Below are 24,304 nucleotides of genomic sequence, written 5' to 3'. Positions count from 1 at the left end.
TGATCATATTTGTTGTCGAGGAAACGGTCTTCTAGCACTATACATATCCAGCATATCTTCTGATCTGTATTCCATGTATATGCCCTGCAGAAATTCCACAATGCACCCCTCTTATTTTTCCTCCCAACACTCTACTACTCCATATGGTAATCGCGATCTCTTCTCTCCCACAGCCTGACTCGGAAGTGGCTAGCGCTGGCATCAAACTGGAGGCTTATTTTGAAGAGCTGCTGATTAACATTTACCGTGACAAGAGTTTCCCTAAAAATGATACCTATAAAGACTTCGGAATGAGCGAGGACTCGGACGATGACTTTGTGGCACCTCGAAAAAAGCGCTTTAAAGGGGAGGAACGCCAGCTTTTCAAATAAACTACTGCCCCAGAAGCGCTCTTGCAAATTGTCTCCTGTACATAAAACCACGTTAGTTATTGAAAAGAAAGCCGATGTATTTTTGGATGGGCTGCGAGCCTGTGGTTCATAGAACACACAGGTTACAGCTTGAGTAAGGTGCAAAGAGGTAGCACACTGCATTCTCCTGACTCAGAGAGACGTGAGAAAATACCGTGCTCCTGAAACGGGCGGAAATTTCCACAGACCTCATTTTAAATGGCGTAATACAGACTTGGAAGTGTACTTCCATAACAGGAATCCCCAAACTGACTTCTGTTCCTACTGCACGTCTCCACGTTTTTACATGGAGCCCTCTGTACATTTTATTTTGCTCCCTTCAACACCCGTTCTCCCCCCTTTCCCCCTCTCCCCCCCCCCCTTCCTCTTTCTCAACCATATTAAAATAAAACAGTGTTTTTTGTTCCTCCTGTCCTAAGATTAAGCTGGAGAGGCAGAGCCTTAAGCCTTTTCTGACTGTGGTAACATTTGTCATGCTAAATCTAGGATACTACAGTTCCAACCGGAAACCGTTTGTGAGACTGAGACTCCGTTCCAAGAAGTATTCTCTGACATTGGGAAGACGTTTTTTCTTTTTTTAAGAAGGTGCCTCAAATGGGCAACTACAACTGCCCCCCCCCCCCCTTCCCATGAGGGGTGGTAAACGGAGCACACAAATATTAAGGATAGTTGTAATATCACCTCCTGATTCTAGGTGCTAAACTTGAATCCCTCTTTTCTTCTCTTTTCAGTGCTTTTATTTTGCATCACTTGTCTTGTTTTGTGTTGCTTGTAAACAACTTAACATAAGCTAGTTCAGGTAGTACTCGTGAGTTGGCACAGAACGCCAAAATATGATTACACATCAGGAAAGAGAACGGTTATGAAGTAATGTTACCTAAGCTATTTGTAGCACGGGTATATTTATTTTGCACAAAACTCCAGGGGGAAAAAAGGAGTTAACCGTTAAAATCCGAATTTATCGAAAACTGACTTTTGAACCCAGCTGTAACTGGTTTTGTATTCTGTGTAACCATTGAACCTGTAACCTGTTATCCAAGCAAATGTTTGTGGTGTCTGTATTATACACAGGCTGTGTTCAAGCAGTGGTGAAGTGCAAATGTACAAATGTTTTTATCAGGTTTATATTTTGTTTAATCTGTTAAAACCTTTATTTAACTTGGTTTTACACACCCCATAACAGGCCTCCTTCCTGGCCTGCAATTATCCCTGTCAAAAGAAGACAGGTTTTATTTAGCGATTTCTGTGTTACCTGCACAAATCGGCCCAGGGACGATATCAAGGTATTGTAGCAAACTACACTAATCCCTTTAAGACAGACAATTTACATTGTCTTAATATTTTGTCTTGTGGACATTGCAACTGCTTTCCTATACTGTGTTTCAGAGGATAAATGGAAGTGTATGACATGGTTCTTTCTCCTCTTTGATCTCCTTCAACCAAAAGAGAATGTGTCAGCTTCATTCTGGGTCTATAATGCTCTTATACAAGACCCCTTTAATCTTACCAAAATGAATTTTTTCACTAATTGTTAAATTGCTTCTTCCATTATTTTGTTGTGTTTACACGAGTAAGATTTCTTAACTTTGTCTACACTTTTTTTTCAACCCTAATGAAATTCTGTTGTGGAAATGTAGACCATCGTGCATTTGAAAGGCCCTAAAGCACTACTACTGCTGCTACTCTGTAGAGTGTTGTAAAATCAGTGTTATTCAAGTTCATAAAGGCAAAGTAAAACTTGGCGGCACTTCTCTGTGCAAAGTACTAGTGCTTTCGGGTAACTGTTCAAAATCAATTTGGTTCCTGCAATTTCTGGATAAAGTGTGAAGTTGTGCTTCAACTTCAAAAGGATTTTCATTTTATGCACTTTGTCCCCCCCTTTTTTTTTTTTTTTTTTGTTAATGTGTTGCCGTCCTAAACTTTTTTTATCAAGTAAGAAAATATTTACTTCACATTACTTCAGTGGTGTGATCTTTTAAACATCTAATTTCTGGTTTTCATAATTGCCATAAACATACAAAACAGTGTTCTAATGGGTTAACTGAACGCAGCCAGGAGCCTTCAAATAATTATTGCATAATTGTGTAATGTGTTTGGATAAACAACATGATCCACATTCACGTTATCCCTTAATGCAGGGGGTGCTCTACTAAAGTCATCAAGCCACCCCTCACCCGGTCCGGTTTTCAGGATATCCCAGCTTCAGCATAGGTGACTCCGGCTGCACTGCTGGTGCTGAAGACCGGACTAATTGGGCCACCTTTTGAGGACTGGAGTTGAGCACCCCTGCCTTAATATATCCATTTCAGCAAATTATTCCGTTTGGGCTAGTCACTTTTCCAAATCCTTTGCCGAATTCCTTCAGCTTTTACATCTCATCACTTTCCTGAACTCTTGCATCTGAGATGTACTGTACCTCAAGAAATGCATGCACTTGTACTTCAAAGAGAGGCATGTTCAAATGGATACATATGGCCTTAGTTCAGTTAGAGTATTCTCTGTATAAGTTCATATTGGTTGGGTTTCCATAACAAGTGTTTTATCAGCCATGGTTTAGCTGAAACATAATTGAGGGAGCAAAGACTTGAAAAAAACATTTCTTGTCCAGTACATGCACTACTTGTGAAATGTTTCCGCTTTTCTTTAAACATCATTTTCGAGGAACTTTTTGGTCATATTTTAACCTGTTCTTTTCCTTATTCATAAAACTGGTCTTGGATAAATGAATTTGTTGGTATCCAGATTAAAAAAAAAAAAACAAAGTATCTTCAAAGGTAAAAATAAACGGCTTAGTTTGTTCTTTTGTGGATGACATTACTTGATTTGCTGGGGAGGGGAGGAAGAAACAGAAATATTAATTCGATCGCAACAGATGTACAGTATGTGCTGGATGTAAATTGCGGGTCTTCAATTTGGAGGAAGTGGTGTTTTTCACACATGAATGCAGCTTGATATGAGTTTCATGTTGGCTATGATACCGCTGTAACACCATACAGGCATACCCCGGTTTAAGGACACTCACTTTTTAAGTACACACGCGAGTAAGGACATATCGCCCAATAGGCAAACGGTAGCTCGCGCATGCACCTGTCAGCACGTCCTGAACAGCAATACCGGCTCCCTATCTGTACCGAAGCTGTGCGCAAGCGGGGAGACTAGAGCCTGTTATAAATGCATTATTTCCATCAGTTCTGCATGTACATGATGATTGCCGTACAGTACATGCATCAATAAGTGGGAAAAAAAGGTAGTGCTTCACTTCAAGTACATTTTCGCTTTACATACATACTCCGGTCCCATTGTGTACGTTAATGCGGGGTATGCCTGTACTAATTAAAAGCATCAAGAGTGGAAGGCCTTGTGAAAGTGGCTGTGTGAGACCGGTTTTTAAAACCTTTACATTTCAAAAAATGTAGAAGGCAAAGGAAATGGGTACAGGTTATTATACTAACCTTGAGTGCTCTTCCTTTGGTCTCTATAGGCAGCGTGAAAGCCGAAAGAGCACAAATGAAGCACACCATGGCAAACAGACAGAGGCCGCCAATTATTGAAGCACTCAATAAAACCTATAAGAAAACACCAAGACAAGCATTGTATTTGTTGAATGGAGTAGGAACATTTTCCACATTTTTTTTTTTAACTACATTTAGAGAGCTTAGTAAGTGAGCGTATAATGGTGGGATGTAAAACATCTTTTGAGACTTGAAAGCCTGGACCCAGCTGTATTTTTAGCTAGAGAACATAAGCTCAAATATAGATTATACAGCATAAATAGCTTACCTGCGCTATGAATGGGGCTGCCATTGCTCCTATACGACACACAGAGCCACTGGTGCCCATCCCAATTGCTCTCATCACTGTGGGGTAGACCTGGACCAAGGCATCAAATAACAGAATTAAGCTAATTCAGAGAGTGGTAGCATTGTAATTAAAGATTGCAGAAGAACAACAATGACTGGCATCTTGCACACTATTGCTTTGTTACCTTGGTAATTTTATGTTTTAAAAGCGGGGACATGTTAAGTGGTTGGGGGAGTTGCACTGCATAGGCTGTTCAGATGCAACAACAATGGAATTATGAAACCAATGATGGTATCTGCAAACGTCGAATCCGTTGAGGGTTCATTGTGGGTAGGAGATGATCTGTTTTAGTGAGATGTAAGAAGTTCATGCATGTATCATCCTATGTACTAACCTCTGCAGTGTAAATGTAGATGGTGTTGAAGTTTGCTGACACCAAGGCCCGAAGGCAGAAGAGTATCGCAATCAGACCAGTGCTGGAAAAGTAGTGGAAAAAAGATTATTAGAAACATTGCTTTCCAAGGCCTCTGAGGAGCAATGTAACATTCATGTCAATCAGTACTTATCACACACAGCATGATCCTCATAATGTATCTGCATAATCCCCACATATAAAATGGCAATCTGTTGGGAAACCCATTGGTTCTGGAAACGGAAGCCACATTTTTAAACCAGATCCTAAATGTCCTGGACACACCAGATGGATTATGGAGCTGGTTCCACTTCCCCTTTTTAATGCACAGCCCTCACATACCCTAAACTTGCCTTGACATGCAGATGTTAAGAAGCAGAAAGAAGATTCCAGTGGTGGCCATGGTGAGGCCGAGAGTCCAGCGACGTCCAAGTAAATTAATTCCCAGAATGTTGAAAGGATTTACTGAATTAACAGAAAACACATCCCTTAATATATATATATATATATATATTTGGTAAAACAGCATTTTATAATGCGATCTAGGTGTAATAGTTTTGGTCTTCTGAGGATTGGCTAGGTACATTGTTCCTAGAGTAGATTTATTTCTGCAATAAAGCAAATGCCAATGCTGAATTATTTGAAAGTAATTAGCACAAAAACAAATTATAACTCATGGAAAGTGCCCTTCCCACAACTTGGTGCTACTGTAGGACAAACGTAATCTATGGTCCTTTGTGATTATGCCGTAAAAGAGACCAATTAGTTACTTCAAGTGCATAGAAACGGATAGTTGATTAGCCCTTGCCTCTATAGTTTGCCCCTGCAGGGCTACGTAAGGAAATAGATGGCTCATTGATCCTACATATTTTGGTACCTCTCAGTAATATAAGTAACTGTCTGGGAAAGTACCACTCTGCTTAAGTATGCCATAAAATGTGCTTTGTTTAAGCAGAGCTCTCATGTTTGCTACCATATATAGAGTTGTTTACCTCAAAGGAAGTGTGACTCATCCGTATAAATATGCATTTTTTGCTACAACACTCAGCACTGATTGGATGAAGCCTAACAATATGCTATAAATAAGAGCCTAAGCTAGGATAATGCCAGAAGCTTTTCCATTGACTGTGCAGGTGCCAGGCTAAGAATTCCCCTTGCACGCTTGGATCAGACTATACTTATTGGGGCTTCCCCGGGTATTTGGAGCATTTTCTTTTTGTATGCTGTTCAGCTGTGCAAGCTGTAACTGAGAACATAACCGAAGCCATGTAAAACCCCTTTTTGATTACATCTGTTAGGTCAGGTACCTAGTGGCCACTGCGGTGCGTGCTATGGCGTGCGTGCCACACAGCACAGCCCTCTGGGGCAAGCCCCAGTCACTGTGTGTGCGCGCGCAAGTGCGATAATGTGTCCGCTGGCAGGGAACACAATTTTGTCTTTCCTTGCCACAACGCCATCACGTGGTGTGCGGGCAGCCAATAGCAGGGCATATCGTGTGGACAATAGGATTGCAGGTATTGTAGATGAACATGGCTGCGCCCCCCACCCCTGTCATGTCTGCACCCAATCCCTCCCTGCTCATCCCATTGCTCCACAATAGACCACAGATTGCAGCTTTCACGCATGCTGCAGTGACCACTGGTGCCGTAGCCTAAGACTGTTCACTGACTCAGACTGTGCAAGTTATTGGCTGAATCCAGAATCTTTGCATTACAGTAACTTACACGCAATCTCCCCCACAGTGCTAATAATCATTGTGTGATAGTCATTGGGGCTCAGCATGTGGCAATGGCATGGACTGCGACTTTCTTCAGGCACATCCTCTTCTGCTTCAGAAGCCAACTGTCCTGAACCGCAAACCAGATTCCGCTCCAAAAGCTCAGAGCTGGCAAGGATAACACCATAGTACGCAAAGGATATTCCAACCCTGGCAAGAGATGAATTTATTATGTGCTGTTGGGAACAATGCAGATTTTGCAATATCACCTTCTCGGCCTTCAATGGGAAAAGTGCCAGTTCCTATTCGCAATGAAAAGTCTGAAGCCCCAACAAATGTTGCTGAAATTAAAAAAGGTAATTTACACCACTTGTCATCATTGTGCTGTACCTTTTTGTTTTATGAAGTAAGGTGGTGTACTGATTTGGAATAGTCCTTTTCCGTTGGACTTTTGAAGCATAATCCTTCATTAGCATTGCGCTTTTAGATGTTTAGGATTCCTATATGGTCGAATTGCGTGCGGACATCACATAAGTGTAGTGTTGTCGCCCTAAGGCTCATTTTACCATGTTTACAAACCTGCTTCAAAAGTATTTTAAAATGTTTCTATATTTCAATCCAGATTTAACCCTTTAATGTCTGCCATTAAAGATTAACACACACATTCCCAGCAAAGTTAAATACTTCAATAATAATATTTTCTAGGCCATTAAAGATTGTTTTTATTAGCAGGCCACTTCGTCTTGAATTACATTTAATCTATTTGTAAGAAATAAATCTAGCATGTAGAAATTGGACAGATTTCTCTCTGATGTTGCATTTTCCTTTCATATTTTCTTTCCCCCATCCCCCCCTTAACCACTCTAAGTTGTTCTTTTCTTGCTGTGCCTCTGCTGTGTTTGATTTTCAACTTCATAGGCTTATAAAGTGTTTCTCGGAGGAATACTTACCATATGACCCAGAGTTGCAGAGATGTCCGTAAATATTTCCGGTCTATGAGATCTAAAATGCTGCCTGTTCTGCCCTAGTAAGAGAGGGATATAAAAGATAGGTACTGTACTACATTTTTACACCACTAGATTTTTATTTTTTCACAGCTATGCACATAAAACTAACACAAGCACGTACGGAAAGTTGGCAAATACAGGCAGTCCTCGGTTATCCGACACAATGCGTTACTCAAAATGGCGTTGGATAGCGAAACGTTGTAAAGCGTAACACGTTTTCCCATAGGAACACTGTTTAAATGAAAGGATCCGTTCCTGAAGGCATTTTTAATGCTAAAATACACAAAATATTTTACGCAGACAATTAGATATGCAGCACACAGAAATTATATAGTGCATATACTGTATTTTATATATATATATATAATATAAAAATATAATATATATATATATATATATATATTATATACACGTAAACAACGTTGCCAAGCGTTGGATAAGCTGTTTTGGCGTTGTAAAAATGAACATAGGTATGCATTGCATAGCGTTGGATAAGCCATTCGTTGTAAAACGAGGCCTGCCTGTATATACAACAGGCGACTTTTGCAAGGTGAACCAGGCTGCTTTATATCATATGCTGAAAACTTTTTTGGGACAAACTGAACTCGAGAAAGTGACAGGTTTAATTAGTTAGACAGTTATTGAATTAACCTTTCCCGTTTAAAAAATAAATATATATATGTATATGTGATTTTAAATATTGTGGCCTAGAGATTTTTCAATGTTTTCCATTATATGATTGGGCGGAGAAGGGGGATGAGCGTCAATGTTGGTTTCACCCCAGTGATGATGTGCAAATCCTTTGCATGTAAAAAAAAATAAACTACAAAGCAACGAGGAAGGGATAAAGTAAACCAATGGTAACTGTAAAACTACCATGTTTTATTGACCTATTGATTTTTTTTTTTGTATTTTAAAACTAATCTAAAATAAACACCTTTTTGATTTTAGGACATTAGTCACATCGTTTTCAGCTATTAAATTGTATTGTATTGTATGTCTTTATTTATATAGCGCCATTAATGTACATAGCGTTTCAAAGTAGTAATACATGTGGTAATCAAATAAATAACAGATAATATAAATAACAGATCATGGGAATAAGTGCTTTAGACATAAAAGTGACTAAGGAAGAGGAGTCCCTGCCCCGAGGAGCTTACAGTCTAATTGGTAGATAGGGAGAACGTACAGAGACAGTAGGAGGGAGTTCTGGTAAGTGCGTCTGCAGGGGGCCAAGCTTTATGTATCATGCGTTCAGAATATCCACAGTGCTATTCATGTGCTTTTTTAAGCAGATGTGTCTTAAGGTGGGTCTTAAAGGTGGATAGAGAGGGTGCTAGTCGGGTACTGAGGGGAAGTGAATTCCAGAGGTGTGGGGCAGTCAGTGAAAAAGGTTTAAGGCGGGAGAGGGCTTTAGATACAAAGGGGGCAAAAAGAAGACATCCTTGAGAAGAACGCAAGAGTCGGGATGGTGCATAACGAGAAATTAGGGCTGAGATGTAGGGAGGGGTAGAAGAGTAAAGCTTTAAAAGTGAGGAGAAGAATGGAGTGTGAGATGCGGGATTGTGTTGTTCGATTTGGTTGCATGTGAGACTGCAGTTTTAAGTAACCCTATTGCATTGTCCTGACCCCGAGGATAGTCGATTTTACAGTTGGACTGTTCCTGCCCAATGCCAAATTGTTCTTACCGATACTGGCTCCTTTAGTGTTCCCTCTGGCATCTTTGAACGGTTTATATTGGCAATCCGCTGTAAGGTATCCATGGCAGCCTGGTTATTTCCCACAGAGACATTGAATCGCGCGGACTCCGGAATAAACTGCAGTTGGAAAAAAATGGTGTATCTATTCTTTGAGTCTTCAAAGCCTTAATTATCTTTACGAAGATGTGAGATTTGTGTATTTAAATGGTTATATCCATAATTTTCTGAAACTAAGCTGAGGTCGGTCACAGAGCCCGATGCTGGGGTTTTTGAAAGCAGAATGTCACGTTTGTGTGCATTAGTGGATAGTTTTGTATCTATTTTCTGCTGCTCACAATGAGGATTGTTATGGTTACATAGAGCAAGGGTGCACAAACTTTTTGCCCTGCGCCCCCCTGCCTACTCTTCCCCAACCCCCCTTACCTTGTGTCAAATGGCGCCACGGGGTCATGTCACGTGATCCCGCAGTGGCATTTTATGCTGCGTTGCCATGTAAACAAGGTACACCGGGGGTTGTGATGTCACGTGACACATCGCCCAAAGCCGTCTGAGTCAAGGTTGGAACTTTATAGAGCCATTTAAATGCTTTGGGGAAGAGCCCGGGGCCTCAGTAAACGCAGCGCCCCCCTCCACCCCCCCCCCCCCCCCCCCCCTCTTAAAAAAAAAAAATCTTGCGCGCCCCTGGCATAAAGCAATAAACAGTATAACAGAATATTCTAGTGAAACAAAAAAAAGAGCATTGAGCAGTACCCCTATCATAATGCGTGGTGTAGCAGCAGCCTCCCCTTCTATATATGTTGTTTAATTTTTTTACCTTTATAGTAGTATGTAGCCAGTTTACTTGTACTCTGAATGTTAGTGTTTCTATTACAATGGATGGATTATGTTCTTGACTTTAATTTAATTCTCTTTTTAAGCTCCCTAAAAACTCCATACCGGAGCTAGTCTTAGGCTTGATTCCCCAAAGAACGTATGTATTTAAATTAAATATAGTGTCAGTAATTTAGTCGTTTCTAGAGGTGCTGCTGTACTGCTTGTCTGATACAAGATGATTCACATGATGTTCATGTTTCTGGGTGAAGTTAAAAAGTTCATGTGACATACAGACAGATCACGCTGTCTTGTTATCTTTGTTACATTGTTAAAGTGGAAACAAAGAACAGGCCAACATTGGGAATATTGTTACATACAGGTACTGTGTAATATAGTGGTTTTCTACTATTGAGTCTTTGATTCTCTGATTTTGCTTGGGACATTTAAATCAGAAAGCTGAGGCTAGGATGTGATCATTCTGTATTGAACAAATGCCAATCTTAGCGGGTGACAATCCAAGCACAAGAAAAATTAATGAGTTCATTAAAATGCAAATGTGTAAAGTGCATTAGTAATATAATAGATAATCAAACATAGCTGGTAGGAAATCCCATTGAAGAGTCAGAAACTTTCAGTTAGTGTGTTGATATGCGATTGGAGATATAATTATTCAGTAAACTGCTTCTTTGGGGAATAGAGGCCACAAATGTCACTGTATACATGCAAATCTACATATATTAATCTCTTCTTCATGGCTGGAATTTGTCTTTTGTCAACTTTGCTTGATTCCTTTTCTTACCAAAAAGGTAACATTTTATCAAACTTTTTCGTTTTTTACACTTATATTTTGCATTCTCTGTCTAGGGTCTCTTGTTTCTAAATATTTTCCTGGCCAAGAATTGTGATACAGCAAGAGGTCACCGCATCCTTGGTGCTTAATATTGCCTTGCATTGTGTATTGGCAGAGCAGCGGAAAAGATGTTTGGGGTTAATTATTAGTCTTCAACCATCAACACTTGAGCAAAAGTAGTACACACAAATATGCACCAGAGTTAAGGGAAAAAATGCACTATTCAATGTCCTGCTGTATATGTATGTCCTTTATCAAACGACTGCTGTTTTTGCTCTAGTTGGGGGACATTGAAACACAAATCCCCCACAAAATTGGTTCCCAATCTGTGCACCGTGGCTTGCCTAGAGGGGCTTCGCGATTATCCCTCCCCTCCCCACAATGCAGCGCGTGCTCCGCAGGAAACCAAAAGGGCGAAGGGCTGCAACCGAACCGGGCCGTTTGCGCCTTCCATGTAAGGTTTTGGAGCCCCCTCTCGCCCTCACACCGGCTGCGGGCAGCGACAGCAAGAGGAGTTCCCGGCGCTGTCTTCTGCGGGGGGCGGGTTAGTTTGTTTTATGAGGTGCTCTGCGCCACTGCAGTGACCGAATGAGGTGAGCGCGGTGCTGCCAGAGCCAAGCCACCAACTGCGCACTGCAACTGTTAGGTATGTATATACAACTTTGTTTTCACATTGGGCGCCACGGAAAAATCCTGATCGCCTTTGGGAGCCTTGAACTGAAAAAGTTTGGGAACCACTGCCCTACATTATGACATGAAGTATCATTGAGTGGGACAGAGCATTTTATTTTCCTGATCACCCTGGCAGTGGGCACCTTTGGGTTAATCCCTTCTCACTCTAGTAGGACAGGAAATAGACTTTTGCAGGTAGGCCATATAAGGCCCCTCCCTCTACCTGCACCTTAGTCTTTTTCCTGTCCTCACAGCTAGGAGTAGGATTTTTTATTTTCTAAAGGGACTCACCTACTGCACCTTGTGCAGCTATCCAGGGACCTCAACCTCTCTGCCCTGAAGCTCCGATCGACGCGCCCATGCGGGTGGCAAGACGGAGACCCCTAAGAGTCGGGGGAACCCCCAGGAACCCAATACATTCGTGGGGTGGGGAGCAGCTGCAGCCGCGGGCCGTGGAGGCTTACTTGCAAAGGAAACCCCATTAACCCGACACAAAGCGAGGGGGAGCATAGCAGCTGCAGCTGAGAGCCCCGTGCAGGCTCAGACTCACCGCACTAGCGTCTGGTACGCTGCGGTAAGAAACCCCCAGGAGCCCGGTACAACGCGGGGGGGGGGGAGCAGCCACAGCTGCGAGCCGTAAAAAAGGCTCAGATTGGCCGCGCTAGCGTCTGGAACGTTGCGGTAGAGGGAAACGTGCACAGGAGCGCGCGCGTCACATTCCGGCCGGCGGACGCGTGCACAGACACGCGGGCCGTGCACGAGCACTGTGGTGACGTCATAGGAGCGACGGACACGCTGTGTGTGTGTGTGTGAGAGAGAAAAACGGCAGCATGGAACGCTCAGCAGGGAGAAGCCAAGTGCTGGAAATGGATTCGAAAATGGAGACCCCTAAAAGTTCAGTTCCCAAGACTAGGTGAGTCCTTAGTTTTTAGTTCTACATGGGAAAGAGAGAGGAGCTATATACATTAGGGTGTATATTTAGTATTTATTTTGTTTTTATTAAAATAGTTCGGTGGTTACCCTCCCAGAAGCAGGATCTTCAAAGGGGACGGGGGAATCCCTGCAACATAAAAGGAAGGTTGCTAAGAAAACTAAATGGTGTGCAGCTTGCGAGAAACCAACTCTAATAGGGAAGAAATTGTGTGAAGATTGTCTTAAGGCAGCTGCAGGAGATTCCAACGAACAAAGGAGCACTTTCCTTGTATTAATGAAGGAGGCTGTTAAACAGTGTTGATGCGGCAGTTCAGCAAGCAGTTAACCCTGCGCAAAAAAGATCTAGATCCAAAACCAGTCTGGATAAAGGGAAAGGTTTTTCATCAGATGATTCTGACATTGATTGTTTTCAAGTATCAGAGGGTGAAATGGATTCATCAGATCAGGATATTCAGGAAGAAGAATCTGAATTTGATGTAGAAATGGTGGATCCACTCATCAAGGCCATGAGGCAGGCATTGGAATTAGAAGATAATGAGGAGTTAACTCACAAGAAAGATAAAGTTTTTGGGTCAAGACATAGATAAGGTATAGTTTTTCCTATTCATCAGGTAATCAAAGACCTCATTCAAGCAGAGTTGACACGACCAGACGCCAAAGTATTTACGCCTAAAAGATTTGGGAAGATGTATCCATTCCCACAAGAGGAGGTAAAATTTTGGGATGTTAGCCCAAAGGTGGATACGGCTATATCCAGAATAGTAAAAAAAGACCACTATCCCAATAGAGGAAGCTGCATCATTAAAGGACACTATGGATAGGAAGATGGATTACGTATTGAAAAAAGCATACGTCACAGCAGGGACATCCTACAAACCAGCCATAGCAACAATGTCAGCAGCAAGGGCTATGCGAGTGTGGATTGCCAACATAGAAGAGGCAATAGACAAGGGTGTAAAAAAAAGTGCTATTCTGAAGGCACTGTCCGAAGTAAAGTGGGCAACAGACTACATAGCAGAAGCCTCTTTGGATGCGGTAAAATTAGCAGCTAAATCTATGGCGCTAGCGGTATCAGCAAGAAGGGCATTATGGCTCAGACAGTGGATGGCTGATACAGCATCAGAGAATAGCTTATGTGGATTACCGTTTGAAGGTGAATTCCTCTTTGGCAACAAACTGGATGCCATAATAACAAAAGCATCAGGAGGTGAGAGCACTTTTTTGCCCCAGGAAAACAGGACCAGAAGATTCGGTTTCCAACAGGCTAATAGAAATCAGTATAAGGAAGCAAAGACATATAGACCTGGCAGGTGGTTTCCAAGGCAAACAACATGGAGGGGCGGCCAGAACCGGCTTTTTCGAGGCGCCAGAGGAAGAGGATCATTTTCCAAGAACAAGTTCACATGAAGGTCAAAGGTGCCAGCAGTCACCAGTAGAAGGGCGACTGACGCAGTTTTCTGCAACGTGGGCCCAAACAATACAGGACAATTGGGTATTAGAAACCATTCGTCAGGGGTAAAGTATAGAATTCAGAGAGATGCCAAGAAGAAATATATGCCTAACAACATGTGTACAGTCCAAGGAAAAAAGAAGGCAAATGAATTCGGCTTTAAAGAAGTTATTACAAGCGGAAGTAATAAAGAAGGTACCTCAGGAAGACAGAGGAAGTGGAATTTATTCCAGAATATTTCTAGTACAAAAACCTTCAGGAGATTACAGAGCAATCCTAGACCTAAGAAAGGTAAATTTATTCTTGAGAATAAGAAAATTCAAGATGGTATCGTTGAAAATGATTATTCAAGAGGTACAACCAGGAGACTGGATGGTGGCGATAGACTTAAAAGACACTTATCTACATGTGCCCATAGCAAAGGGACACCAAAGATTTCTAAGGTTTGCAGTGAACCAAGATCATTATCAGTACACAGCACTGCCATTTGGTCTGGCGACTTCCCCAAGAAAGTTTACAAAAATTCTAGCCCCTTTAGTGGCAGAAATGAGAGAAAGAGGGGTAGAAATATACCCATACCTGGACGACATCCTGGTAAAATCAAAAAGTCTGGAGAAATTACAACAAGACCAGAAGATGGTCATAACCTTCCTGGAACAGCACGGTTGGTTAATAAACAGAGACAAGAGTCATCTCATACCCACTCAACTATTAAGATTTTCGGGGGTAGAATTCGATATGGCAAAAGGAGAAGTGAGACTGCCAGACACAAAGAGGCAAGACATAGCTATGCAAACAAAGAAGCTCAGGAAAGCTGCCAGGACTTCAGCAGAAGAATGCATGAAGCTTCTAGGAAAATTCGCTTTAACATTAAGCGTCACAAAATGGGCAGCACTACACATGAGACCATTACAAAACAATTTTTTACAACAATGGAACGGGAATCACAAAAACACAAGACAAAGAATCTTGTTACACCCACACACAAAACAGGAATTAAAGTGGTGGGAAGATACCCGAAACCTGGAAAAAGGACAAACACTACACCCAGTGCACTGGGTAAGAATTACAACAGATGCGAGCAACACAGGTTGGGGTGCCCAGATGGGAGAAACATTGGTGCAAGGAACCTGGACAGACCAGGAAAAGCATCTTCCATCATATCTGCTGGAACTAAAAGCAGTACAAAGGGCCCTAGAAGCTTTCCAAGACCAAATAAATGGTGGCAATATAAAGATAGAATCAGACAACAGGTCAGTTGTCAAGTATATAGCCAAACAAGGAGAAAACAGGAGCAGAAAGCTGATGAATCTCACAGCAGAAATCCTCTTGAGGGCAGAGCGCCACTTATCGGAAATTACAGCCATACATATCCCAGGACTGGAAAATGTCACAGCAGACTTTCTAAGTCGCAACATTATACACCCAGGAGAATGGGCATTAGACCCACAGGTGTTTCAAGAACTGGTAGAGCGATGGGGTCAGCCAGACATAGATCTCGTGGCGACACATCAGAACCGCAAGGTAAATAACTACTGTGCAAGACAGTTTCATCCAAGCGCAAAAAGTACAGATGCTCTCAGTTTCAAATGGGACTTCAAATTGGCATACCTGTTCCCTCCAATTCCCCTAATTCCGAAAGCAACCAGGAAAATCAGGGAAGACCAAGCAGAGGTGATATTTGTAGCACCATACTGGCCAAGAAGGCTTTGGTTCACACACTTGGTAAATATGGCAGTTGATACACCATGGCACATACCAGATCGCAAAGGACTGATGCGACAGGGGCCAATATGTCATCCGAACGCCAAACAATGGGCCTTGACGGCATGTCGACTGAGCGGGAAACATTGAGACTGAAGGGTTGTTAAGACAAAACAATCCAAACCCTTTTACACGCAAGAAAAGGATCCACATCAAAAGTATACCATAGAATCTGGCTTTGCTTTCGCGATTGGTGCGAGAAAGAAAAACAAAATTTCCTTTCACCTAGAATTGTGTCAATAGTAGAGTTCCTGCAAAAAGGATTTGAGAAAGGTCTCAGTCTTAGCTCATTGAAAGTACAGGTGTCTGCACTATCAGCCTTGTTGGAAAGAAATTTGGCAATGGAAAGATTAATCATCAGGTTCTTGCAGGCAGTTAAAAGACTAAGACCTCAAATCAAAAACAGGGTACCTACATGGGACTTGTCCCTAGTATTGGATGTACTAACAGCATCTCCGTTTGAACCTATACAGGAGATAGGTTTAAGATGGTTATCATGGAAGATGGTGTTTTTGATCGCAATCACCTCAGCAAGGAGAGTGGGAGAACTACAGGCTCTATCAGCCAAGGAACCATTCCTAGTCATACATCAAGACAAGCCAGTTCTCAGACCAGTGCATCAATTTCTGCCAAAAGTTGTATCACAGTTCCACATGAATCAGGAAATTGTGATTCCGTCATTCTGTCCAGATCCAAAGAACAAGAAAGAAGAAAGACTACACAAATTAGACGTGGTGAGATGCCTAAAAGTGTACATGGAAAGGATGCGAGATGTCAGAAAGTCAGACAGACTATTCATCATTCCAGAGGGACCAAAGAAAGGTCAAGCAGCATCAAAGACAACAATTTCTCAGTGGATAGTGTCTTGTATTAAAAAAGCTTATGAAAGCAAAGGACAAGATAAACCTTTGAACATTAAAGCTCATTCTACAAGGGACATGTCTACATCATGGGCATTTAAAGCACAAGCTACACCAGGACAGATATGCAAAGCGGCAGTCTGGTCCTCATTCAATACATTCTTGAAATACTACAGACTAGACGTACAATCATCAGCTGACGCAAGCTTTGGACGTAGAGTGTTACAATCTGTAGTGAAATAAAGTGTAAAGTGTATTAATAAAGATCAAACTGATAAAGGCATTAACTGGTGGCTTCTATTTCTTAAGTATCCCTCCCTAAAATTTGCACTGCTTGGGTATGTCCCAAAGGTGCCCACTGCCAGGGTGATCAGGAAAGGAGAAAATTTAAAACAACTTACCGTAATTTTCTTTTCCTGGAACCATGGCAGTGGGCACATAGTTACCCTCCCTGTGTACAGTATGTCTAGTGCCGATCAGTTATATTTTTCAGCTATGGAAGAATCATAAGACTAAGGTGCAGGTAGAGGGAGGGGCCTTATATGGCCTACCTGCAAAAGTCTATTTCCTGTCCTACCTAGAGTGAGAAGGGATAAACCCAATGGTGCACACTGCCATGGTTCCAGGAAAAGAAAATTACGGTAAGTTGTTTTAAATGTTCTCCTTTTTGTATAAACACACTTCAGTACCTGCCCTCCCCCCCCCCTTCCCATCCCCATCCCCATCCCCTAGATCTCAGAAGTTTCAATACTTGGGATCCAATTACTTCAAATAAAACATTCGGTGCCTTATCCCAGAACACCCTGATATATCACCCATTCCCTCGTACTTGTGTTTGGGGCAATATAAAATAGGGTGTGGTAGAGAAATACAGCGGGATAAAGCAAACACAGGCAAATAAGGCCAGCTTGAAGAAACAAGGAAGTTATGCGAGTCAAGAGGAAGATTGATGGGAAAACCTCACCTTAAACACGAGGATAAGAATGATGCCAGGAATAGATGCCAGTCGGATGAGCCAGCGCCAGCCTAAGGTAGGATTGACAACAGATCCCAGCCCAATGATTAATAGGGAGCCTGCCAGCCAAAAGACCTGTGAATGTAGAAAGAGAACAAACAATATTGCATTCATAGGATAAGTGCCGGATTACCCAAGTAGGCAAGTGCCTAGGGGGTCCCCGTAGGCGACTCCTCATGGTCAGTTTATTAAGAAGAAAAAAATACATTTAATTCTAAGGAATTGAAATACATTGATTAATACAATAATTTCCATGTAATGTCCACGTTTGATGCAACTGGTGCAGGTCATTTGGTTGGTAGTGAATAAAGGTGAAAAAATTGTTTAAATTGTTTTAATGTACGCCTAATACTTACCTCACTTGTTTGGTTATCAATATAATTTTTAACGCACTATGAGCGTTGTGCGCTGTGTTTTTTGTATCATTTGGTTGGTACACTGCTCGTCTGTTATGCATTTGGCTTCCGCTTCTGAAAGCTCACTGCTGTGCAGTACAGGTTTATAACAAGTTTGTTTACATGCTGCAGGTTTGAGGGATTTTGGCATGTGGATGTTCGAGTCTAACTCCACAGCAAGTTTTTTTTTTTTTTTTTTTAATACAAGCCAAAACAAAAATGACTCGTCTAGAGCTTCGTTTACAAATGTTTTTCAAATAAAGGAATTTGGGGTTCACAAATTATAAACTTGCACATTTATTAACAAAACGTTGAATTTCCCAACAATTCCATCTAATTTTGAGGGGTTTTTTTCCAATTTGGTTTTGGTTTGGTTAAAAAAAAAAATTGCTACCAAGTTCTGGCAAAACCAAAACTCAAGGGCAAGTGCCCACCCTTGATTGATACAGTGTGATTTATTTGTCTATAGCGCCAGCCATGAACACACTGCTTTTCACAATACACAGGGGAAAAGACTGGATATGACATGACTCCGGAAAGTCATCATACAAACAGCTTATAATCACACGTTCCCGCAGGACTCGAGTAAATGTTGGAGCAAAGCAGAGCAACAAGAAGGAGCCAGTGGGGAAAAGTGTAGTCTAAATTATATTCACAGTATTGTATACTACATTTATGCAATGGGACATTTCCTTTTTTTTTTTTTGTAAGAATAACATTGCCAAGGTTACAAATGCTGACATCCTTATTTCATCATTGCAGCTAAAGAGGCAAAACCCATTGATTCACATTCTACCCCCCCCCCCTTCTAATTTTGCCCTTTAGAAACTAACATCAGACTTTTTCTTTGTTTAAAGTGTGTGTGTGTGTGTGTGTGTGTGTGTGTGTGTGTGTGTGTGTGTGTGTGTGTGTGTGTGTGTGTGTGTGTGTGTGTGTGTGTGTGTGTGTGTGTGTGTGTGTGTGTGTGTGTGTGTGTGTGTGTGTGTGTGTGTGTGTGTGTGTGTGTGTGTGTGTGTGTGTGTGTACCCACCCACCCAATCCATAGCGTAATTCTGTGCGAAATGTATTCTCATTAATAGTAGTTTTTTTTTTAAAAAGCACTCACACAAGTGTAGCTAGAACAAAAACATGTAGAGTCAGTCAATCTCATAAGAGATGATACTCATCTGGAAAAACTTGTGCCTCAGCCAGGAATCACCATGGAATCTCAGCAACCAGTGTAGAAACAAATATCCTTGATATGAACTCCTCCAGAATTACAGAAGGGCAATGGATAGTACTTGCAACAAATACTATTAATTAATTTCCCGTTTAGCCACAATTGTGGTTAGAAAGTAGCAGTGTCTCGATACACAGATCACTCGGGGTGACGTCATATGTCCCAGCATGCATTTCTCTACGCGTTTCGTCACTGCACGTGACTTCGTCATGGGATTTTTTTTAAGCACTATCACACTTTTTGGTTTCATTACAATTTTTGTCTATTATCCCAATCATTTAAATTAAGGTCTACCTTACACTGGGTAAAATGTAATATTCTAATTATCCTAACAAGTGATATACTGAGCGAGCCCTTACATTTTGTTTTAGAGTGCGAGTGCGAGTGCGAGTGCGAGTGCGAGTGCGAGTGCGAGTGCGAGTGCGAGTGCTTTAAAAAATAATAATTTTACTTTTTTTCCCCCTTTTAATATGTTAATCAATACAATCCAAATAAGTAATTGGCTAAATTGCCAATTGATCTGTTCTCATCTGACCGATCGGCGAAGATTCGACTCGGTGGTTCATTAAATGACTGTCCATGCAGCAAAAGAGGACCAAAGATGCAAAGTTCTGTGGAGAAGATCATGTGACCAGGCAGTCACTAGATACAATTGGTGCACTCTCTGCTAGAGAGAGGGCAGGGCTCAGAGGGGTGGGCCTGAGCCTCTTTCAGAAGAGGAAGGGGATGTGACTTTGTAAATGGTTGCTATAGAAACAAAATGCTCGTTACATTATACATTATGTTGAAAACAAAAGAGTGGGACGTCGCTCAAACCATAATATCTAAAAATAATATATAAAGAAAAGGCCTGGTGCACAAGGAAGAGAATTATAATGAAAGAAAGTGACAGAGGTCACTGAAGTCCCCTATTAGTTGCACTCACGCCAAAAACAGGTAGCATAACTATAACATACAAATATCCTCAGTATGGACTCAAGGTCCCAGATGAAATAAACGAGTAGCTAGAGGATATAATATTCACAGATAGACAATTGTCTAAGAAAAATAACCATAATCCCTAAAGGACCATGTATCCACAGAAAAAGTCTAGTGGCCTAAGGTATAACAATGGCATCCACTATTAAAATCCAAAAAATAAAAAAAACCTTTAATACATCATTTATAATGCCGAAAAGCAAGTGACATAAAAAATAAAACAATGGTGATGTTAAAATACACCTGTAGGGGAGCGGGTGGGAGGGGGGTAGCAACCAATAAAGTAAGGAATACCAGATCAATAGTAATAAGTATAACACATTAACTCGTGGTATCCCTAGTGTTGCTACTAAAGCCATGCACGCTCTGTGGGTAGGTCAGGGAAAACACTTACACTATAGGGGCGGGGGGGGCAAAGGGCAGGGATGGGTGGGGGGGGGCAAAGGGCAGGGATGGGTGGGGGGGGGGCAAAGGGCAGGGATGGGTGGGGGGGGCAAAGGGCAGGGATGGGTGGGGGGGGGCAAAGGGCAGGGATGGGTGGGGGGGGGCAAAGGGCAGGGATGGGTGGGGGGGGCAAAGGGCAGGGAGGGGTGGGGGGGCAAAGGGCAGGGAGGGGCGGGGGGTCAAAGGGCAGGGAGGGGCGGGGGGTCAAAGGGCAGGGAGGGGCGGGGGGGCAAAGGGCAGGGAGGGGCGGGGGGCAAAGGGCAGGGAGGGGCGGGGGGCAAAGGGCAGGGAGGGGCGGGGGGCAAAGGCAGGGAGGGGCGGGGGGCAAAGGGTGGGGGTGGCAAAGGGCAGGGAGGAGCAGGGGGGGCAAAGGGCAGGGGGGGGCAGGGGGATAAAGGGCAGGGGGGGGCGGGGGGCAAAGGGCAGGGGGGGCAAAGGGCAGGGGGAGGGAGGGCAGGGGGCAAAGGGCAGGGGGAGGGAGGGCAGGGGGCAAAGGGCAGGGGGAGGGAGGGCAGGGGGCAAAGGGCTGGGGGGGCAGGGGGAGGGAGGGCAGGGGGCAAAGGGCTGGGGGGGCAGGGGGCAAAGGGCTGGGGGGCAGGGGGAGGAGGGGCAGGTGGAGGGTGGCAGGGGACAAAGGGCAGGGGGAGGGCAGGGGGCAAAGGGCAGGGGGAGGGCAGGGGGCAAAGGGCAGGGGGAGGGAGGGCAGGGGGCAAAGGGCTGGGGGGGCAGGGGGAGGAGGGGCAGGTGGAGGGTGGCAGGGGGCAAAGGGCAGGGGGAGGGAGGGCAGGGGGCAAAGGGCTGGGGGGGCAGGGGGAGGAGGGGCAGGTGGAGGGTGGCAGGGGGCAAAGGGCAGGGGGAGGGAGGGCAGGGGGCAAAGGGCAGGGGGAGGGAGGAGGAGGGGCAGGTGGAGGGTGGCAGGGGGCAAAGGGCAGGGGGAGGGAGGGCAGGGGGCAAAGGGCAGGGGGAGGGAGGGAGGGCAGGGGGCAGGGAGGGTAGGGGGGGGCAAAGGGCAGGGGGAGTCAGGGACGCGGTAATTCCCCTGCGTTTCCTCACCTTGCACACGGCCACGTTGCTCTTCCTCTGGGTACCGGCCGCCCTCCTCCTCTTCCTCCGGGTACCGGCCGCCCTCCTCCTCCGGGTACCGGCCGCCCTCCTCCTCTTCCTCCGGGTACCGGCCGCCCTGCTCCTCTTCCTCCGGGTACCGGCCGCCTTCCTCCTCCACCTCGGACTCCTCAGCGGAGAGGCTGAGACGCTCCGGTGAGGAGGTGCTGTGCCTTTCGCGGGGAGAGTCGGAGACAGCCGGAGGAGCGGCCTCTGGGACGGGGAGCGGCCTGTGTGAGGAGAGAGCGTGGTGTGTGTGTGTGTGTGTGTGTGTGTGTGTGTGTGTGTGTGTGTGTGTGTGTGTGACCTTTGGCCCGCACTCCGCCACAGGCCAATCAGAGGTGTGTGGGGGCGGGCGGGCGGGCCAAGGAAGCAATCTCATTGGCCTGGCCCAAGGTCCAATGGGATTGCCGCTAGGGACACAGGGAGGGACACAGGGAGACACATACAGACATAGCCACATAAGACGCTTTCAGAAATATATAGTAGATGTATTAAAGGTTTTTTTATTTTTTGGATTTTAATAGTGGATGCCATTGTTATACCTTAGGCTACTAGACCTTTTCTGTGGATACATGGTCCTTTAGGGATTATGTTTATTTGTCTTAGACAATTGTCTATCTGTGGATTTTATATCCTCTAGCTACTAGTTTATTTCATCTGGGACCTTGAGTCCATACTGAGGATATTTGTATCTTATAGTTATGCTACTTGTTTTTGCCATGAGTGCAACTAATAGGGGACTTCAGTGACCTCTGTCACTTTCTTTCATTACATTATACATTAAAAATGTAATTCGACATTGTTTAAAAAAAAATGCTCCAAGTATTCTCTCATACAGTAGTACAGAACTGATTTTTTTTTTTTAAAAACACGTCAGATATTGCTTGGGCTGCAGCGTTAAAGTGAAAGATTGTCGAATGTAGATTTATGCTGCATCACAAGCTCTTGGCCTACAGAGGGTGCTCCTATCACACAGACTGCAAGGTCTCATTTGAATTACCTTTGGAGGTGATTAATTTGAATACAAATAAAATGTTGAGCCCATAAGTCATTTAACTGAGACTAAATCCCAGTGTCTGACCATGTCTCATTTTAAAATAATATATATATATACACACACACACACACCCTTCCCCCCCCCCCCCCATTACCCACTGGATAAAGGACCGGGAGGTCTGAAACGTCGCTCCCCTTGTGCCTGATGCATTAAACCCTTCCTAAGCATTTACTTTATCTGAGAGCGCTGCAGATTTTTTTTCCTATTTTTGGTCGGTTCTGTTTTGTAGATAAATATATATGTGTGTGTGTATATATATGTGTGTGTATATATATGTGTGTATATATATATATATGTGTGTATATATATATGTGTGTGTGTATATATATGTGTGTGTATATATATGTGTGTATATATATATATGTGTGTATATATATATATATGTGTGTGTGTGTATATATATATGTGTGTACCCTCAAATACTTTCTGGGCGAGCTACCCAGCTACCTGAACAAGCTCCTCACCCCTACCACATGCAGCACCTATCACCTGAGATCAGACTCCACCAGAGACTCTCATATCCACCACCAGCTTAAGTTCTTTCAAATCTAAGGCTGTCTCACACTTTAATCTGGTCTGTAACTGTTTCATACGCTCATAATATATATTTTCTTTAACTGTGCACGCAATGTCTTGTATATAATGTATACCTTGTTCATTTATGTAACTGTATTTGTAACCATGTATTATTTTGTTTTACTCTGTGCCCAGGACATACTTGAAAACGAGCGGTAACTCTCAATGTATTACTTCCTGGTAAAATATTTTATAAATAAAATAAATATATATATATATATACAGTGCTTGACAAATCACCCAAAAATCTACTCGCCGAACCAAAAAATCTACTCGCCACCTAATCCCGCCCCTAGTCCCGCCCCCGCTTTAAAAAAAATACATAAATAAAATAAATTGAGTAAATTCCTAGTAAGAACATTCGTTTTTGACATAAATTTATTTATTGTATTACATTATACTACAATTAGTCCTTGTTACGTGTGTGTGTGTGTGACTAGTTTCCTGTACCCCTTAACCATTATCTGGACGCCCCCGCTTCACAATATTTAAAGCAGCAATCCCACCTGGGATCTTACCTGATCCGCAGTCCCTCAATGTCCAGGTACCCTCATTCCCGCAATGTTTTACATTGGAGAGGGGGTGTTCCCTACCTGTCTTCTGGGTTAGGGGGGATTCCGATGTCTCCCGTGTGAAACTTGAGTCAGATCTGGAAGAAAGCAGTATGTTATTTCGGTGTAGTATAAGATATATAGGGTAAATAAAATATCCAGGTCCAGAGTGTGAGACAGAGAGAGTGTGGGTGAGAGACAGAGAGTGAGAGAGAGACAGACAGGGGAGAGCGACAGAGAGGGGAGAGCGACGGAGACAGAGAGGGGAGAGAGACAGAGAGGGGAGAGAGACAGAGAGGGGAGAGAGACAGAGAGGGGAGAGAGACAGAGAGGGGAGCGAGACAGAGAGGGGAGCGAGACAGAGAGGGGAGAGAGACAGAGAGGGGGGAGAGACAGAGAGAGGGGGAGAGAGACGGGGAGAGACAGAGACAGGGGGAGAGGGGGAGAGACAGACAGAGAGGGGGGAGAGACAGAGAGGGGGGAGAGACAGAGAGGGGGGGAGAGACAGAGAGGGGGGGGAGAGACAGAGAAGGGGGGGGAGAGACAGATAGGGGGGGAGAGACAGAGAAGGGGGAG

General features: G+C 43.5%; 2 protein-coding genes across 3 annotated transcripts in view; one reads left to right on the top strand and one right to left on the bottom strand.

Annotated features, from left to right (window-relative positions):
• The window catches only part of TRIM24 (tripartite motif containing 24), a 102,608-nt gene extending 99,399 nt beyond the window's left edge, over nucleotides 1-3,209 (top strand). The window contains exon 19 of the mRNA XM_075602499.1: nucleotides 174-3,209. Coding sequence (XP_075458614.1) covers nucleotides 174-371 — 198 coding nt within the window. The 3' untranslated portion in view covers nucleotides 372-3,209. The remainder of the gene's footprint in view (nucleotides 1-173) is intronic.
• SVOPL (SVOP like) overlaps nucleotides 2,962-24,304 on the bottom strand; it is a 34,372-nt gene continuing 13,029 nt past the window's right edge. For both annotated transcript variants that reach the window (XM_075602500.1, XM_075602501.1), the window contains exons 8-16: nucleotides 17,354-17,479; nucleotides 9,036-9,164; nucleotides 7,291-7,364; nucleotides 6,348-6,550; nucleotides 4,977-5,088; nucleotides 4,606-4,687; nucleotides 4,191-4,280; nucleotides 3,863-3,976; nucleotides 2,962-3,236 (exon numbers count right to left, since the gene is read on the bottom strand). In XM_075602500.1, the coding sequence (XP_075458615.1) occupies nucleotides 3,225-3,236; nucleotides 3,863-3,976; nucleotides 4,191-4,280; nucleotides 4,606-4,687; nucleotides 4,977-5,088; nucleotides 6,348-6,550; nucleotides 7,291-7,364; nucleotides 9,036-9,164; nucleotides 17,354-17,479 (942 nt within the window). In that variant the 3' untranslated portion in view covers nucleotides 2,962-3,224. The remainder of the gene's footprint in view (nucleotides 3,237-3,862; nucleotides 3,977-4,190; nucleotides 4,281-4,605; nucleotides 4,688-4,976; nucleotides 5,089-6,347; nucleotides 6,551-7,290; nucleotides 7,365-9,035; nucleotides 9,165-17,353; nucleotides 17,480-24,304) is intronic.

The sequence above is a fragment of the Ascaphus truei genome, chromosome 5 (genome assembly GCF_040206685.1).
Source record: "Ascaphus truei isolate aAscTru1 chromosome 5, aAscTru1.hap1, whole genome shotgun sequence".
Taxonomy (NCBI): domain Eukaryota; kingdom Metazoa; phylum Chordata; class Amphibia; order Anura; family Ascaphidae; genus Ascaphus; species Ascaphus truei.
The sequence above is the reverse complement of the archived record's forward strand: the minus strand, read 5'-3'. Positions and strand labels throughout refer to the sequence as shown.